General features: G+C 36.3%; 1 protein-coding gene across 1 annotated transcript in view; it reads left to right on the plus strand.

The window, feature by feature from the left end:
* The window catches only part of LOC134474143 (olfactory receptor 1J21-like), a 33,739-nt gene extending 17,878 nt beyond the window's left edge, over positions 1 to 15,861 (plus strand). The window contains exon 2 of the mRNA XM_063240856.1: positions 14,922 to 15,861. Within this exon, the coding sequence (XP_063096926.1) occupies positions 14,922 to 15,861 (940 nt within the window). The remainder of the gene's footprint in view (positions 1 to 14,921) is intronic.
* The last annotated feature ends 3,880 nt before the right edge of the window (positions 15,862 to 19,741 follow it).

Consider the following 19,741-nt stretch of genomic DNA (forward strand, 5'->3'; position numbering starts at 1 on the left):
AAAAATAACATTTCAGTGAATTATTGGGAAACTAATCCCACTCACAATAGATTCCAGAAAACAATAAAGTACTAGGAATTAATTGTACTATAGAAATGAATGATTTCTACAATGAAAATTACAAAACAGTAATGTAATACTGCTCAGTCGAAAAGAAGGATAAATTTAAATCATTTGTAAGAAAGTGAATGCAACTTGAATCCATAATGTTAAGTGAAATAAATCATACACAGAAGGTTAAATACCACAGGGTTTTTCTTTTATGAGAAACTTAAAGTATAAATAACTTAAATAACAAAACAAAACATAAGAAGAAATAAGGAAACATTTTGTGATGGTAGGAATGTGTCTGGGTAGGGGAAATTGGGCAATAGAAGAGAGTAAGGAAGGGCTAATAAAATGGATCAAAAGATATACTATGTATGCATACCAATTATCTGTGATGAATACATTTATTATGCATTATAAACATACACTAGTGAAACTTTTTAATTATACATATGATGAAATACGTTTAGAAGGACACACAAATTGAAAGGACATTCCATATTCATGGATTGGAAGAATCAATATTGATAAAGTGTCCATTATAGCAAAGTGATTTACACAGTCAGTGAAATTCCTATGTAAATATTAGTGATACACTCTAAAAAAATAAAAAATTCCTAAAATTTTTATTGAAGCAAAAATTTCCCTTGGTGCCACAATAATCTATAGGAAAAAACCCTGGAAGTATCTGAATATCAGATTTGAAAACATACTACCAAATTATAGTAATTACAAAAGGCATGGTATCAGTGTGAATACAGACACATGGCCCAATGATACAAAATAAAACAACGGCAGCAATTTTTCCAAAGTACAGATCTGGACTACCGGGGATCTCAACAGGTGTGATGAACAACCTTCTGGAGGATCTGCCTGGAACACCAGTCCTATATGCAAGCTACATGTTCGGACTAGTATATATCATTCCCCAGCCCTTTGGTAGAATTCTGTTCTTCAGAAGATGAGACACACAGATGGCACCCAGAGAATAAGGAAGCACAGTGTCTCATAACTATAGACTGAAATGTTTGTGAATTTTAGCACAAGAACAAATTTTATTTGTCAATCCTTTCAGTATGTATGGAATATCTTAATGTATGCCACTACATCATAATGAAGAAAACAGGTACATCCCAACTATGTCCTTGGGTTATTCATATTTCAAAAGAAATAAAACAAGAAGAGATAGAGAATCAACTCAATCTTATACAAAAGGGACAAATTATTGGGATTGTTTATCATAACTTCCAATGTACTTTGCCAGCCCAAAATCAATGAACATGTTACACATGCCAAGGCAACCAGAGTTGGTACAGGGTTGAAGCAGGCCTCCAGATGGTCAGGGGCAGCACAGGAGCCCAGAGACCAGGAGAGATGTGATAGAAGAACAATGTAAAAGGATAAACCAACCTTTAATGCCCTCCCACTATGCCAGTGCTATCTCCTCAGGCCTGAAACAAAATTCTAAGAATGTCCATGAGTTTATGAACTTTATTGTTTTATAGAAAGCAGTGCCTTATATGTATCTCATCTTATCTTGGATTCAGAGCATGACATCCATGGTCTCCTGACCCAGCTGTAGCAACTGGACGGCACTGTGACAGAGTCTGAAGGTGGAGAGGACTGAAGTGAGGGACATGCATATGTAAGTACTGTTAGTCTTATGTGAGGCTAAGAATGATGATTAATCTCATGCTACCCATCTGGATGGACTGTCATCTGGGAAGACTTCCTGGAGGTATATTTCTTCACTAGGGGTTTTCTAAGTGCAGTAATGTCCAATTCTAGCTCTACAATCAGTTGTGGAGGTAGGCCAACCCCTACACCTGCTTTAACCTCAACACCAGCGCTAGAGTCAATTCTGGAGCTGGAATTAGTATTAACTCTACCACCGGCTCCTTAAATAGATGTATTTCTAGAACTGACAGCTATGCTGCCAACTCTAACTGAAGCTGGCACCAGTGTCAATCTAGAGCTGGGGTTATGGAGCTATAGACCTAGAACCAGCTGCAGAATAGGTTACATCTCCAGCATCAGACTAGATCACCTCTAGAAATGCATTCATGTCCTGTGAAAACAAAGTGATTCATCACAGTAACTGGAGAAGAGCTCAAGGGAGCCCCCTGGAGTGAGCTCACTGCTTAGTGCATGGATACATATTTACCTAAGTTGATAGGCTTGTTTGTTAGTTTCTGAGCACATCGTTGCATGTAATAATATAACATAATTTTAAAAAATAAAAATTAGAGGTTTTAACTCCACCTTTATGAGGTCAAAATTAGTCAAGCATAACTTTTGTAATAGAAAAAATGAGATTTATATTTAGAGGACGAAACCAGAAGGAGCACTGTGGAGGACTTGGTACAACATTTATGTAGTTGATCGGATATCTAGTTGGGACTTCATGCATGCTGTCTCTGTGTTTTATACTTCCATTAACTAATACTTATTTTTAGTAAAGCATCCTTTATTTTATCCTTGAGCTCCTCACATACTATCCACCCATCACCCTTCAGTAGAAAATTACTAGGCTGAATTTTAAAGTCCATTGATTTGGACTTTAAAATATATATTGTATGTATCTTTACACATACATATCTTGGGTTGACTGGGCTGCTATGACGAAAGACCATAGTTGAGTGGCCTTACACAAAATCATGTACCCTTAATTCTTGGGGCTAGAAATCCAATACCAAGCTTCAGCTTCTTTAATTTTATGTTGGAGGCTCCTTTTCTGGCCTGAACATAGCTGACTTTTGCAAAATCCTCATATAGTGAAAAGAAACAGAGATACCACAGGAGCAACTGATGTCTATTCTTATAGGGACATGAAAGCTACTGGATCAGGGCCCTTGATTTCATTTAACATTAATTAGTTCTTTAGAGAACCTTTCTGCAAATACAACCATAATGTGTATTAAAATTTCACCGTATTAATTCAAGGAGCGGGGGAAAAAAATTCAATCCATATAACGCAATATTTATACATTGTTTCTATTTCTGTGTTGTGTTACATTGTTGCAGTCTTGTTTTGCTTCGATGAACATATTTCTTTAATTCATGTATGATGTGGAATATGATTGCTCACCAAAACTCCTCCTGTCAAATACCACACTTTTTGTTGAACTCAATCTTTCTTTTTTTCTGCCACTATGAATCATGTTTCTATGAGCCCACTCATTCGTTTCTCTATCTGTACCTGTGAAATCTTTATGAACTGACATTGTATGATACACAGCAATACTCAGTTTCAACTGTAAATCACATCACATGGTTTCTCAATTAAAAGTGATCAGGATTTCAGCTATTTATTCATTGTCAGAAAACATCTTTAAACTTAATTTTTCCAATTGGTATACATTGAACTTTATTAAGATTTTAATTTAGCTCTTTATGAGTATTATTGACCATGTTTTTATATAGTTACTAGTCCATTGTATTGTTGCCATCAAGTTCTTATTAACCTTGACAGTTTCCAAAGTTTCCTATGTCTTTATATTTGAATATATTTTACTATTAAGTTATAGGCCATTACTGGCAGCAAGATTTGAATGGGAATTGAGTAAAACTTAAGTAAAAGAGACTATGATGAAAGTATTCCAGGACATGGCATCTGGTGCACAGAGCAGTAGTACTGTCATTTGATAAATCAAAGAGAACTTTTTTCTCACGCTGTTTAATGAAATTAGATATCTTCCAGAGTCAGGAAGTTTTAAAAACACATGTTCAGGTGGGTGACATCATGGTCCACGCTGCTCTGAGATGAGGTTGAGGAGGTGTGCGATTCCAATGCAGCCTGCAGTCTTGACATCTCTCTGAGGCCTGAAGCCAGTGCAGCAGTGCTGCCCTGGAATGAGCAGGAAGCTATGCCACTCTGCCTTGGAGCCAACTGAACATGGACTGGCTTCTCCACAAACTGGAGAAAAAAATGGCAGCTTGCTAGGAAGCTGGATAGAGAAACTTTCTAGGGAAAACAGCTCAGATGCTAGAATTTGACAACATGGAGAGGGCCAGACAATTGGAGAACAATTCTCACTAACCCAGGAGGAAAAAGGATAGAAAAATTAAATTAGGAAGAGGAAGGAAAAGCACAGGTGTAGGGCTAAAGCCCGACACACTCACTGAGACCAGTTCCGCCCTGTGCTGGGTGCACCGTGGAGTCAGACGATTCAAGATCAGGCTGAAGCCACAACTGCCGATAATGGAGTGGGTGAGTCCTGGGCCCTTGGAGGGAGGATATGACGCATTGTGGAGTGGAGCCAAGGTGGAGAGCTTTATTGACTCTCAGTGAGTGCTGGAAATTGGGTCCCTCAGCATAGGTGGCTGACTAGAAGACATCTTGGAGTAGGGCAGAGCCTGGCACCATGGTGGTGTTAGTCAACCGCACCCTGCCCAGAGAAGACTGGTGGGAGCAGCTTGGTCTGCACCATGCTGCTGGTCGGGAACCAATAGCCAGGAGTGAAACTGTTTTGACCCTATGACATCTGCTACAGAGCAGTGTAACTTGCTGTAGGCACTTGCAGATTGACTGACTCAGAGGGGATGGGCCAGCCCTAGCATTGCTGCACCCACCTCAGATATCAGCAAACTGGAGAAAGCAGCAAGCCCTCAGCCAGCACACTTTAGAGAAATTGTAAGTAATACAGAAGGCCTGAGACCTCCTCCATACACCTGTCTGAAAGAAAAAAGAAACAGGACAAGAGCAAAAGATAAGATGAAACCTCCAGCCATTGACTCTGGGAAAATAAGACCAGGAGAGGCAAATACAGAAGAGAACCAGTCTAGCAATAATGCTATATTAGCCACAACATCAGCAGACATAAAGAATTATATTCGTGACTTCATAGATGAACTTAAAACTGAAATTCCAACCCAAGTGAGGAAAGAAATAAAAAGGTTGATTAAAGAAATGCTAAGCCCCTCTCAAGAAAACACAGAGGCAAGAAGGGAGGAACCCAGAAAAGGAAGAGAAGCCTTTGGTGAGGAATATAAACAAATCTAGAATACATGAAACAGATCCAAAGAGACTACCAGGAAACTAAAAACTCCATTGAAAGCTGGCAAAATGCCTTGACAGAAACAAAAGCTAGCCTTTCGAAACTTGAAGAGAGATTTACAATGTGTGATCATGAAAGAAAAGACCTTTAAAAAATAACAAGGAACCAAGAAGTAACAATTCAAAGGCTAGAAGACCACAAGAGGATCTATAACTTAAGAATAAAAAATGTAAGCGAAGAAGCAAGAGTAACCACAAATGAATTACAAAGACTATTCACAGAAATAATTAAGGAAAACTTCCCAAGCATAGGAAAAAGAAATGCTATCCAGATAAATGAGGCATACAGAACTCCAGCCAACTACAACCAAACAGATCTATACACAGACATATAATAATCAAGATTCCAGAAATCGACTTCCGGGAGAACATGGCGGACAGATAGCAGCAGCTATGGAGGCTCTCTGAAAGACCCAGCTTAGAATTCAGGAATGGTGCAGAGTAAGGAATCATAAGCAAGTGGAGATATGCCCTGCTGATCCAAGAATGAATAGGGCTGAGAGAAACCAACTTGGAATGCAATCCTGGTGCTATAACAGGAACAGAAAAGCCTCAGTGTGGAAGCTGGAGCCCGCGGCATTGGAAGCCATGATTTGGGTTTCCCGCCGCGCGGCAGCTGCGTCTACGTCTACATCGGCTCGGCAGGGAGAGAGACGCGCGGAAGCTCTGAGAAAGGGAATTGGTGAACAGTGTTGAAAGCAGAACGAGCGGGGAGCTGTGCATTGACTTGCAGTGCAGTGAGTGAGAGAAACTGAGACTCTTCCACAGTTTAGGAGACTCCAACAGATGACATTCTGGGACTGGGCAGACTTGCGGGAACAGGGCACTGCAGTGATTTCAGCCACGTATCCCACTCTCAAGCGGGATTGGTGAAAAGTGCCTAGCCTACGTGACACTGCTGGCTGAGACACAGTAGGCTAGCACAACCCAGACCCAGCACCTGAGGGTGACCTGGAGGGGTGGGCCCTGCATAGGCTTCCTGGTCTGCAACTTCCTGGAGTGCTGCGGTGGGTGGGAACACCTAGCCGGCACAATTCAATCAGACTGTGGCTGACAGGGAAGGAAGTTGGGCCTCCTACATATGCCTGCATATATAAGGAACAGAGAATATAGGAAAAGGGAGCAACAAGAAAGGCCCTTCGGCCCCCCATCCTGAGAAACAGGCAATAGCGGACACCACACCAATAGACATAAAGTGCTATCTCCAGAGCCTCATAGACGAGTTCAGGAATGAAGTTATTAATGACCTGAAGCTAGAAATAAGCAGAATAGTTAGAGAAATGCTAAGCACCACCCAAGAAAAAACAGATGGAGGAAATGAAGAACAGAAAAAGAGGGGAGAATTGTTTGATGGAGAAAATAGAGAAAGCATAGAATATGTGAAGCAGGTTCAAAGGGACTACCAGGAAACTAAAAACTATCGAAAACTGGCATAACAGCTTGAAAGAAACTAAGGACAGACTATCTGAACTGGAGGGCAGATTTGTAATATGGGAGAATGAAATGAAAAACTTCTTAAAAGTAACAAAGAAACAAACAGCAATAATACAAAGACAAGAAGATGATAAGAGGATCCATAACTTAAGAATTAAGAACATAAAAGAAGAAGTAGGGACACAAACAAATGAACTACAAAAGCTACTCACAGAAATAATCCAGGAGAATTTTCCTAATTTAGCAAAAGGTAAAGATACTCAGTTGTATGAAGCATACAGGACCCCAGCCACCTACAACCCAAACAGAGCAACACCCAGGCATATATTAATAAAAATTCCAGAAATTCAATACAAGAACAGAATATTAAAAGCCATCAGAGACAAGAAACAGATCACTTACAAGGGAACACCCATCAGAGTTACAGCAGATTTCTCTGCACAAACCATCAAATCACGAAGAGCGTGGGGGGAGATAATTCAAGCTTTGAAAGATAATAATCTCCAGCCAAGGTTGAGATATCCTGCACAACTATCCCTGGAAATTGATGGAAAAACAAGGTGCTTCCAGGATAAAGAGGAACTAGGGGAATATGCAACCACCAATTCAACTCTACAGAGAATATTGCAAGATATTCTAAAAAAGAAAAATACGAAGAACCCAGAAATAGTGGCAGAGAGGGCACAATGAATGGAGAAGAAAACAAAATGAAGAAGACAAACTGACAACTAATGACAGAAAAAGAGCTCAACAGAAATGAGGCAGAGAAGATTGGATGATAGGAACAGCTATTTTGGAGAAAATGATGTCTTAATAGGTAATACTGATTTAGTATCATCTTGTTTTGAAGTCTCATCAAGCTTTTGTTCTTCTGTCTCCATTGGTCTAAACACATTGTATCTTATTGGATTTTATTATGTATGATAGTATATGCAAAAACTTTTATAGACAAGGAGATTATACAGAAACCATTGTTCATTTTCTGTTAGTTGATTCTAAATACCCTGTAATGTTGTCATTCTCTTAAATGGTTTTACATTGTTTTGATATATTTGATGCTACAGTATATGAAGTTATGCTCAAAGATTTCAAGGAAAGAGACAATATGGTAACTACGTTCATGTCAGGATTATCTTGTGGTGAAACACTATTTTGCTTAAATGGTTATGTTTTGATCTGCGCTGTTTTGCTGTTATGCCCTCTTTTATCTCAATCTCCATGTCATTATTTACTTTTTTATTTTTATCCTTTTAATTAAGGGAAAAATAAATAAAAAATAGCAGGATATATTATAGTAACCCACTTTGAGTTTCCATTATCTTGATTTAAAGCCCTGTATTACTCTCACCATCTTGTTTTGACTGATGTCCCCTATTCTGTTTTGCTTGATAGTACCAGGTTTGAAAGTTTAGGCAACAGCTGTGAAGATAGTGGGATTCATTATGACGCCCATTCTGGTTGACTATTATCTACTTTTGAAGACCTATAATGTCTCCAATGTTTTGGTTTTGATGATTTTGTTCTTTACTGTTTTGTTCAATTTTATTATAACTGATGATATAGGCAATTCTATTAGAGATAGCGGGAGGCATTATGGTAACCATTGTTGATCACCTTGTATTATGCTTTTACATTATCTATTATGTCCACCCTTTTGATTTGATTGACTCTATTCTGTTATGTCACATTTGGTTCTACTCCCTTCCAAAAAAGTAATAAGAACTGTGGGAGCAACAAAACCCAAAATGTGTAATTGTCATTGTACAAAAGAGAGGAAAAGAAAGTGCTCTAAATGATATAACTGCATGTATATTTAAGTGTATAAGATAGATAATGATATTACTGAGTTTTGTTGGATCATTGAACAGAACTGTTTGCAGTCTCACTTTTGGAATGTCCACTTTACAAGCGTTAATTTTGTAACTTGAACAATTATTTCTAAGATGACAATATATAATCCATTAACTAGTGATTTCCTACTGTTTATTTTTTTCCATAAATCTGTATAACTTGTACCCTTTCTCTGCTTTTTTTTCTCCTTAAATAAAATTTTTAAAAAAAGTTTTCAGATATCCACCACAAGAATAGAATATTAAAAGTGGCCAGAGAAAAGCAGATCACCTACAAAGGACAAATCATCAAAATAATGACAGACTTATCAACTCAACCTACTAAATCAAGAAGACCCTGGAGGGAAATAGTCAAATCCCTGAAAGAAAATAGCCTCCAACCAAGACTGATGTATCCTGAAAATCTCTTTCTCAAAATTAATGGAAAAACAAGATGTTTGAAAGACTAAGAGGAACTGTGGGAGTTCATGGACACCAACTCAACCCTACAGAAAATACTGAAGGATATTCTAGAGAGAGAGAGACAGAGACAGAGACAGAGAGAGAGAGAGAGGGAGAGAGAGAGAGAGAGGGAGAGAGAGAGAGAGAGAGAGAGAGAGAGAGAGAGAGAGAGAGAGAGAAATACCAGGATTCCAGCAACAGTGGCAGAGAAGCTTCAATGAACAGGGAGGACAGTGGAATGAAGGAGAAAAATGGACAAATAACAGAAAAATAGAATAGCAGAATTGAGGCAGAAAAGATGGGCTATAATTTTTGACATAGATAGCCTAGATACACTAACAAGAAGAAACACAGGCAGAGTAGATTAGGAGGAAGGATCCATCGAGATGCTCTGAATAGGAAATACACTCAACCTGAAAGAAGGTTAATAAACTGAAAGTCAAAGATGAGAAAATGAAGCTGTAAGAGACAGGGGACCAGCGAGAAATAGGGACAACTCATCCAGCAGCCGCAGATAGCTTGGAAAGTCATGACACTTTTGTGCAGTGTAAAACTACAAAGCTAGAAGGAAGGAAAACCTTGTGGTTTTAGTAAGTAAAGGAGTACAGCTCAAGATCAAGCTCAGGAGTAAAAAGGTTCAGCAACACTCAGATAGATAACAGGTTGACCCCTAATGTAAAACCTGAAGGAGCTAGTGGGACCCAAAATATACAAAGTGTCCTGAGAAAGGGAAAGGTGAGGAATTGCCTGAAAAAGGAAGGCAGAGGACATTGTTAATAGTATATCAGGATTTAAAATCCACAGCAGCCTTATCGCTCTGCTTAGTTTGATTTTATTTTGTTCTGGTCAGTCTACTCATACTAGATTTGAGGGCACAGATAGCTATCCCCAAAATAGCAGGCTATTCCACAGTAACTATCCTTAATTTTCTATTAACTTAAACTGAAGCCCTGTATTACTTACACTGTGTTACTATGACTGATCTTATTTGAAGCTGGTTTGTTAAACTGCTGTTTTGCCTTGACTGATTTTATTCAAATTTGGTATGCCTGAGGGTGACGAGCCTAAGAGTAGAGACAACCACTCTGAAGATGACAAGTTGTAACATACCCACTCTGGTTTGATTATTAATTGCTTTTGAAGTCCTACAATGTCTCCAAAGTTGTGTTTTTATTAAAATAGCTATGTAATGCCATGTTCAATTATTATCTCTGATGATGTGGACAACTCTGTTGAAAATAACAAGAGAAAGCATAGTAACTACTGTAGATCACCTAATATTGTGGTTTTATATGTCTTTTTCATTCCATGTTTTTCTAAGAATTTGTTTTTTGTCTTGTTATTTACTGTTTTGCCCTATAACACAGAAAGGGTAGATATACATGTAGAGATTCACACATGGGGAGAATTTCTAAGTAGAATGTATAATGTACGATGTAAGGAAGAGATACTCTGAAAAAGAAGAGACACTAAGAAACCCAGTGCTAACTCTGTTACATTATGATACAAAATCTAGCAAAACTATTATTCACTGTTTATAATAATATTAGTCTAGTCTCTTATGTTCAATTTCATCATAAATAAAGATAAGGACAGCTACTGTGAAGAGAATGAGGGACATAATGGCAGTCACTATGGACTTCCCTAATGTCAGGTCTTGAAGACCTAAAAAGTCTTCATCATTCTGTTATGATTAGGTTAGTACTAAAATGTTCTGTATGTATTAAAGGCGTGTGAAGATGGGAAATCTATTTGGAAGAAAACTAGAGACAATAAGACAGACAGTGAAAATCTCCAGTGGACTTACTTTGAAATCCGTGCTTCTTAAAATTGTTTTCTTAAGATTTGTTTTGTTATGTTTAATCTTACCCTCTTTAAGATATGGGCAGTTCATTGAAGATAGCAAGAGGCATTATAGTAGCCATTGTTGATTACCTTGTATTTTGCTTTTACACCATATACTATGTCCATTCTTGTTTTAACCGACTCCATTTTGCTTTGTCACATTTGGTTTTATTCACTTCAAACAAAGTAATAAGAACTGTAGGAGTAATTAAACCTAAAATGTATAATTGTTATTATAAAAAAAGAGAGGAAATGAAAGTGCTCTGAAGGATATTTAATTGTATAAGACAGATAACCATACTACTAAGTTTTTCTGGATCATTGAATAGAACTATTTGCAGTCTCACTGTTTGAAAGTCTACTTGGTATGCTTTAATTTGTAACTTGAACAGCAACTTCTAAGATGACAATATGTAATCTATCAATAGGGATTTCTTACTACTTGCCTTTTTTTTGAAATTCTATATTACTTCCACCCTTTTTTCTGTTTTGATTTTTTTCTCTTTAAATAAAATTCTTTAAAATAAGAAAAAACACCTGTCAATATGTGAAGGGAAATAAGGAAGTGCCCTTGGTGTTCTGTGGTTTCAGAAGAAGGTTCTATCTCAACTCCTGACTACTAGAGAAACAAGCTGCTCAGTTGTTGCACTATCATTATGGCAATGGATGATCACCCATAATTTGCAGGACCCACAAACTATTACTGAAGTGTTACTATCTTGCAAATAGCTTCTTCATTCAAATAAATGATGGGCTAAGACACAAGGCACTGGTGCACAGCTTGACTGCCGTGATGTGCTAGTGGGCTATCGGAAAGGGTGGAGGTAAACTGCTGGCACAATGTTCAAGAATTGAGAAACAATGCATTTTTGGAAAAGTAGACAGGGACTGATCACGGTTAACTAATTGTCTGCTAACTGTGACTACTTAGCTAGACAGAATTTGCAAGAGCTAAAGTCCTCAGCTGCCACGTTATCTTGCTTTGAGGCTCCAGAACCTCACAGACAGACTGTTTTCTGGTCTCAGTTCTGTCTGTTAAGATTAATTTATCCTTAAACCAGCTGGGGGTTTGTCACAAGTCATTTGGCTAGGACAGACTCTTGATTTATTCTTGTAGCAATTTGTCAGTATTAATTACTGCCTGTTCTGCATTATGTCAAGCTTGTCATCAGCAATAATGCTTTAAAATATTTGCTCATTCTTACATTGAATGATAAGCAAATAATAGTTATTTTCTGTCATGTGTTGAAGAAACACAGCTGGAGATACATAAAATGAATTTTGGGATCAGTTTTATAAAGGATTAAGTCAAAAGCTTATATTGATGGGATTTTATGGTATTGTGGGAAACTCATATCAATGGAATATTTCGTTCCCCAGTTCCAGTGGTGATGATAAAATATGAGTTCCTTCATCCTGTAATTCATAGAATGAAGGTATGAAACAAGAAACATTGGTTCTTACACCCAAACTTTGCTGTGATTTGTGAGGGACTCTGCATCGCATTTTCCCCAGGCACACTGAGAGGATAAGCAGTGCTTTGAACCGCCAAGTTCCTAATGACTGCCTTGTGGTTATTAACATTTGTCCTCCAAGGATAAACTCTCTAGTGTCTGCTTCAGCACACAGTTAGGAGCCAAAGGCAATGAAGCAATTATATCATGTTTGTCTCTAAGTTAGAAATGGGGATAGAAACTGCCCCCTGGGTCTCCTCCATGGTTTGAAAAAATTAGAATTCACATTGTTTCCCCAGGAGCTATGAAGAAATGAATGTTTGCATGAATGTCTCACTTCATTTTGACCTGATAAATCTTCTGCTTGCCTCAGTTGAACTTTGAGTTCCTCAAAGACTCCTCCTGTTTCACTGTATTCCATGTTTTCTAGAGAGAAATGGAGAACTACCTCAGGACCTGTAATTGAAGGTATCGGTGCTCATCGATCTAAGGAGCCACATCAAAGCAAGAGTAGAATTTGCATTCACTAGCATGGTTGGACATGTTTGTGTGTGTACATGTGTGTGTCCCATGTGTGTTCCTGATCCCTAAATTCTATATCATCCTTGCACCATAGTATGACAGACAGCTCAATGTAACTTATTTTGAATTATTTATCCAAATTCTGAGATGATAGCCAAAAACCAAATCTCTGTGTAGACTACTTTACTGCAAAACAATCCTACCTATGTCTAGTTTTTGGAAGACAGTAGGAGACAAATGTATCTCCTTTGCTGATCATTGGCCCCCATTAAGTCTCTTTGGTTTCTTCCAATTACCATATGTCTGTAATTTTTTTGTCTCTATTGTCACAATCCAGGTGGAAGCAGGTACTATTTGTAATAACCTCCGATTGAGATTTCTGTTGACATTTTTGTCTTGGTTAATCAGATCTCTATGAAATATATGGGGTTGTATTTAAAATTTTTAGTCAGTGCCCTATTTAGACTTTTTCTTGGGAACACTATTACTGAGATTGAAACTTCTATTATAGCAGAAATAGCCTTACATAGTCTTACTCTTCTACAATTCTCTAGGCCCAAATATTTCTAGACTGACTGTGTCCTGAATTTTCTCTGAATCTAATGCTCTAACTCTGCTCTCTACAAACTTCTCTAGCATGCTTGTTTTTATATCTGCATGTGGCAGGCTCTTATATTCTCATGAAAATAATCATATTCCTCTCAGAAAATACAGAAAGATTGGTTTCCTCTTCACCTAGCTTTTTATAATTTGATGAGTTTTCTGTCAAAATAATGAGTATACATTCCCTCTAACTTCATTTCTAGGAATTCATCCTACAGGTGTATATATGCCAAGGAGCCAAATAACTTATAAACAATATTATTTATAGTAATATTATTACAAATAACAAAATATGAGAAACAATCTACATCTCCTAGAGACAGTTGATTTGCATTTCATTGTAATAAACTGATTGTTACTAACAAGGTAATAAGTAATATAATTCAATGTATAATATATATCAGGTAATATCATATGAACAAAATATTTTAACATTAGAATGCTAAAGATGTTGGAAATTTAAGGTAACTTCAATCAAGTTGAGAGAATTAGTACATTAATGCAAATTTTGTTAACTCCTAAAATGAATGAAGATTCTTAAACTCAGACCATCTTCAGCTCTGAAAAACAAAGATCTTCAGATTTATGAGTTTTTAATTTTAAAAAATTGTTTTCATTTTTTAATAGGCAAATCATCGTGTTTTCTTTCTCTCTTCTTCTGTTATTGTTCACATAGATATGTATAAGACCAAATGACCTGAAGGAAAAGAGAAAAAGACTATTTATAGATATAAGAAATGTTAAGAAATATGACCCAAAAATACCAACTAAGAATTGTTACATAAAATACTGACTAAGACCCTTTAAAAAGGTAAAAGTATTACTTTATTATGTAAAGAACTTGTTGTTTGGTAGATCTAGGAGTGATTACAAATATCAAATATACCAGGTGTCCTAAGGGTTTGAAAACGCAAGAACTGATCTCAAATGAGAGAATACACAAGAGAAAAATTGAAAGTAAAGCAAACTTTTGTCTCCACATTCCTTGAAAGCTCCATCAGAGAGGGTGACAGAAGACTGAAAAGGTTGAGTAGAAAAAGATTTTCTTTAAGGAATAACGAATGGGTGTGTGCAAGGTGTGACTCTGGTTTTTTATAGTATTCATGTAGATTTATGCCTTAGAGGCCTTTGATCCAACCTACCACCACTCTCCAGACCTTGATATTTTGAAGTATTTGAAATCCTCCAATTTGAAAGATTTATATTTTGAAGCTTAATAGCAGCCCACTAAATTCTTTAATCTTGATGCAATTCCTAAAAACAAAGCATCATTTGAATTGTCTTTCAGAAGTTAATAGAAGCTAACAAATCACTAGAAATAATCTATTAGTTTTTGATTAATTGGTTACTGATCTGATCTTGCACATAATTCCTTTACCTCAGCTTTAACACGGACTCCTAGACTTCTGAAGTTGGAAGCTGGCCTGAACTAATAACCATTCAGATGTTTCATGATTTCCCCAAAAGATGTAGAGTTGGTTTATAGATAGGTAAATGATAGTCTTTGTCCAAGTCATTGTTAACTGATGTGGTAAAAATCTTAAGATAGGTTAAAAGCCACATAGTACTAGTTCAAATTCATACTTTGGTTGTGTATTTGTGATAATAACTTCTCGTTCTCTCATATGTTCACTCTTCTTGCTTCTCCAGCAAAAGAGTAGAAGAGAGCATGAGGAAGGGTAATCAAAGCAGTGCATCTGAGTTCCTCCTTTTGGGGCTCCCTATCCAGAAGGAGGAGCAAGGCATGTACTACACCCTGTTCCTAGTCATGTACCTGACCACAGTGCTGGGGAACCTGCTCATCATCCTGCTCATCAGGCTGGACGCCCGCCTCCACACCCCCATGTACTTCTTCCTCAGCCACCTGGCTCTCACTGACATCTCTTTCTCATCAGTCACGGCTCCAAAGATGCTCATGAATATGCTGACACACAGTCAGTCCATCTCATATGCTGGGTGCATTTCTCAGGTATATTTTTTCTTATTTTTTGCAGATATTGACAGTTTTCTTCTCACTTCAATGGCCTATGACAGATACGTTGCTATCTGCCATCCCCTGCACTACACTAGGATCATGAGCCAAGGCCTTTGTTTCCTGCTAGTATTTCTATCCTGGGTCTTGTCCTGTGCTGGTGCCCTTGTGCACACTCTCCTCCTTGCCCATCTCTCTTTTTCTGAAGACAACACGCTCCACCACTTTTTCTGTGACCTCTCAGCCTTACTAAAGCTGTCCAGCTCAGACACCACTGTCAATGACCTGGTTATTCTCATTGTAGGATCAATGGTTATTACTCTACCATTTATATGCATTCTGGTGTCTTATGGTCACATTGGTGCCACTGTCTTGAAATTACCTTCAATCAAGGGAATCTGCAAAGCTTTCTCCACATGTGGCTCTCACCTGTCTGTAGTTTCTCTGTACTATGGAGCAATTATTGGGCTCTACTTTGTACCCTCTTCCAATAACACTAATGACAAGGATGTCATTGTGGCTGTGTTGTACACTCTGGTCACACCTATGCTAAATCCCTTTATCTACAGTTTGAGGAACCAGGATATGAAAAGAGCTCTGAAAAATCTGCTCAGTAGGGGAACATTTTCAGTGTGAGGGCCTTTCCTTCATATTAAGTGGATATGAGACCTTCTCAGTCCTGGACATGCCTTATGCACCTGGAATATAAGACCGTACAAATCGTTTCTTCTCAGAATTATTATTTCTTCGTGAATTTTGACTGGCATTCATTTTTCAGCATGCATTCTAACTTGAATGTAGTTTTTTTCTCTGTTCAACTGTTTTGAGAGAATTTGGAACAGTTTTTAGAAACACATGCATATTTTCCCTTCTTGAATAGTATCCTTGTCATATATGATTTGAGTTTTTCTACAGTTTTTAGTCATTTTTATTTTTCCTGATGATATTTACTGCCTTTTATTCCAAAGCTATTTTTCTTTTCTCAAATTATCAGAATATTTGCTTTGATATGATCATGATTTATTTCTGTAGTTTGCTTTTCAACAGTTTTAAAATTCATTTTTATGAATAAGTAATGAGAAATTCAGTTATAATTTTGTTTTTAATATGTTTATTTTTATCATAACATGGAACATATTTACAAGATACTATGTGGTATTTCCACACATGTTGAGTGTATAATGTTCATACTAAGATCAAATATAGGCTGGGTGTGGTGGCAATGCCTGTAATACCTATGATCCCGGGGGCTGAGGCAAGAGAGTTCACTAGCTCCAATTCATCCCGAGCAAATAAAAACTTTGAAAAGGAATAGGTATGTGGCTCAGTGTGAGGGCTCTAAGTTCAATCCACAGTACTGAAAAATAATTTGTTTCTTCAGATATCTCTCACTTCTTTGTAGGGAAAATACTCAAAATCATTTTTAGATCATTTTTGAAATAAATTATATTTTATCATTATTATAATGAATCTGCCATGAAATAGAACATCATTCTTATTTCTCCTATCTAATTTTTAAAAATATGCTTATTTAGTCCATTTTGGAGTCACTATCTTTACTGTGTGAATTGAGATAAACTGTATTACTCAGTGGTTTACTGCATGCAGAAAGAAAAACATACCAGAATTCTAAACCATACATATCAAATATTGTCCCCATGAATATAAAAAAATTAAAATTAAACATGAACATGTAACTATGTAAAATTTTAGAACTCAAAATATATTTTTGTTAAGTTAAAACTAATTATAAGATAATATATTTACTAATATATCTTTCAAAATAACACCTATTATTAATATATTTTCTGATTTTCTTAGTATAGGTAACATATTTATAATTTACTACTATAAAATGTGAACCTTTCACATGTTAAAATGTGGTTTATTATTTAGTGTATAAAGTTTCACTTCTTTTCCAATTATTTTTTAAATTTATGTTTATTCATACAGTTTAGGTATACATAATGACCACATTCATTATAGAGAATTAGTATCTGTACATGAACATTTTGATTCCTTTTAAAAATATTACTTTGTACTTAGTGCTCAACCTTTCCCCATTCTTCTACCCACTCCATTCCTTCTTTGTTGTTTGTAATTTCTTATACATCATTCACATTTTTAATTGTGTTAGAACGCTGTTTAACTAGGCACACAACTCTTTTTTTCCAAGTGAGGAGGCTTAATCACAAGTGGAAATAAATAATTTTTTTTGTAAAAGGCCAGGACAGTGGTTTACATAGGATAGGCATACTACTAAGAAGCCAGTCAGAAAGGCCAACACACTACATGACTCCAGATCTATGTCCAAAAAGGCTAAGTGACTTTTTAGAGGCAATAAAACAATACATGCTAAAAGTCTGGTGTTTGAGGAGAGGGGTGAAGAATTAGAACGAAGGCAACTTGCAGAACAGAAATTTTACTATGCATGATGATGAAATAGTACACATACACCATCGTTTGTCAAAACCAAGGGAAAAAATTTTGCAAAATCTATAGAACGTAATGTATAAACTCCAGCGCAAATGATGAAATTTAGTTAGTAATATTTTACCAGTTTGATTATAATAAATGTCCTACATCATGCATGTTAGTAAGGCAAACTTTGAGCAGGAGTGGAGGAAATGAAGTATATGGACATAATTTTTACCTTAAACTGCCCTAAAAACGATCCATCAATTTTTAAAAACCTGAGTGAATGTTAAATTCTCCTAAGACTATGAGAAATCTTGTTATTTATCTCTTAAGCTTGGTATTAATAGAATTCCAAATGTTTTGTAAGCCTAGTGAATGGCAAATTTTATTTCATTGCACTGTTACTTCCCGTTTCCCTGATCATCAGTGTAGTAAAGCATCTTAATCTGCATTTGTTGGCTATTTGTGATGAATGCCTGGTGCTTTTTCAAATTTTCAACTAATGTAATTGTCACTGGAAGGTAGCTTCTACATTTTTTACTAACTTAGATGATCTAGGTGACACAATGTTCCCCGTAGAAAAGATAGCATGTGACTTCCCCGGGATTTTAAAGAAGTGCGTGGGTATCTCCTTCTATTGAGTGGAAACAGATTACCTGCTGCTCTCAGAGACAGTTGAGCCTGATTCTGAATGACCACACTGCAAAAAGTGAATCTATCCATGAGGACAATCATATTGACCCAGGGGAGCATCATCATTGCTCTTATTACTACAGAATTCCTTCACTGGAAGTACATGATCGTGTCTTTCTCTTGATTTCCTGCTGAGTGTCGTGTCTTTTAATTATCACACTGTAAACAGTCTTCACAACACCTGGAAATTAATACTTTTACATGTTCATTCATAACTGTCTTCCACTATTTAAATTTGTTAGCTTTTTTAAACTATCAATGGTTTAATTTCAATGTACTCAATACTGGTGTATCAATTTGTGATTGATGTTCTTGATTTTAAAGTAATTCTTTGAGGAAGTCACCTTGAAAATGGCAATCATTCTGTCTTCTAAATAATGAGTAATAGATATAGCAACAGAAAAAACAAGAGATGAGGGAAGGCAGTCTCATGTTTTCTACATGAGGAACAACTTGAATTTGCATAAATAGTATGACTATACTAAAATAATTCTCTCTAGTTCAATATATCAGCACTAATTACACACACACACAAACACACACATATCAAAACACCTCCTTACTAATAGTTTATATAACCATAAAGTTGTTCGGAATCCAGGGAAAGTTTGTGATTTTGGAAGACTGAAGCCAACATAGGCTCTTCAGTGAGATGTATGGGCCTGACTTAATTAGTATTGTGTTATTTAAAAAAAACTGAGATAGATGTCAACAGAAGTTTCATAGATATAAATAGCATATGCTCTGATCACAATTCAACAGGGCCAGAATTATAGAACTGGAAGATTGGCAGCCTCTAATAGGACTTTGTGCTGGCTTTGACAAATAAATTATGTGCTTTATGCCATATTTAACCAAATATATCTGAAAGTTTTTCAAAAGGACTCCTTTGTCCTTTGTACCTGATGACATTAAGCTACAATTTTATGTAAAATTTAAAACTTGTTTTTAGTTTTTAAAATCTTTGAAATATATGGGGTTGGTTGGTTGTTTTGAAGTAGTATGAGATAGAAATTCATTTTAATTAATTCTTATGCTACTTAATAATAAAGTATCTGATGTTAACTTTTATGATTCATCCTTTCTCAAGATTTTTTTAAATTGAAAAACATATATCTTCTCTGATCACAGTGGTATAAAACTAGAAATCAGAAAAAACATAAATTTTTAAAGTTATAAAAACATGAAAAATAATAATCCTCATTGACTAATGAATTAATGAAAAAATCAAATGAGAAATTTAAAAATTTATTGAAACAGATAAAAATAAAAATAATACCTTCCCAAACCGGTAAGATACGCTAAAAGCAAGTTTATAGCCATAAGTGCTTACATTAAAATGTAAATATAAACAGCTGAATGTAAGAACTGAAGAAGTAGAGGAGCAAGAACAAATAAAACCTGA

The sequence above is a fragment of the Cavia porcellus genome, unplaced genomic scaffold (assembly GCF_034190915.1).
Source record: "Cavia porcellus strain 051 isolate PalLab524CR breed Dunkin Hartley unplaced genomic scaffold, mCavPor4.1 scaffold_1, whole genome shotgun sequence".
Lineage (NCBI taxonomy): Eukaryota > Metazoa > Chordata > Mammalia > Rodentia > Caviidae > Cavia > Cavia porcellus.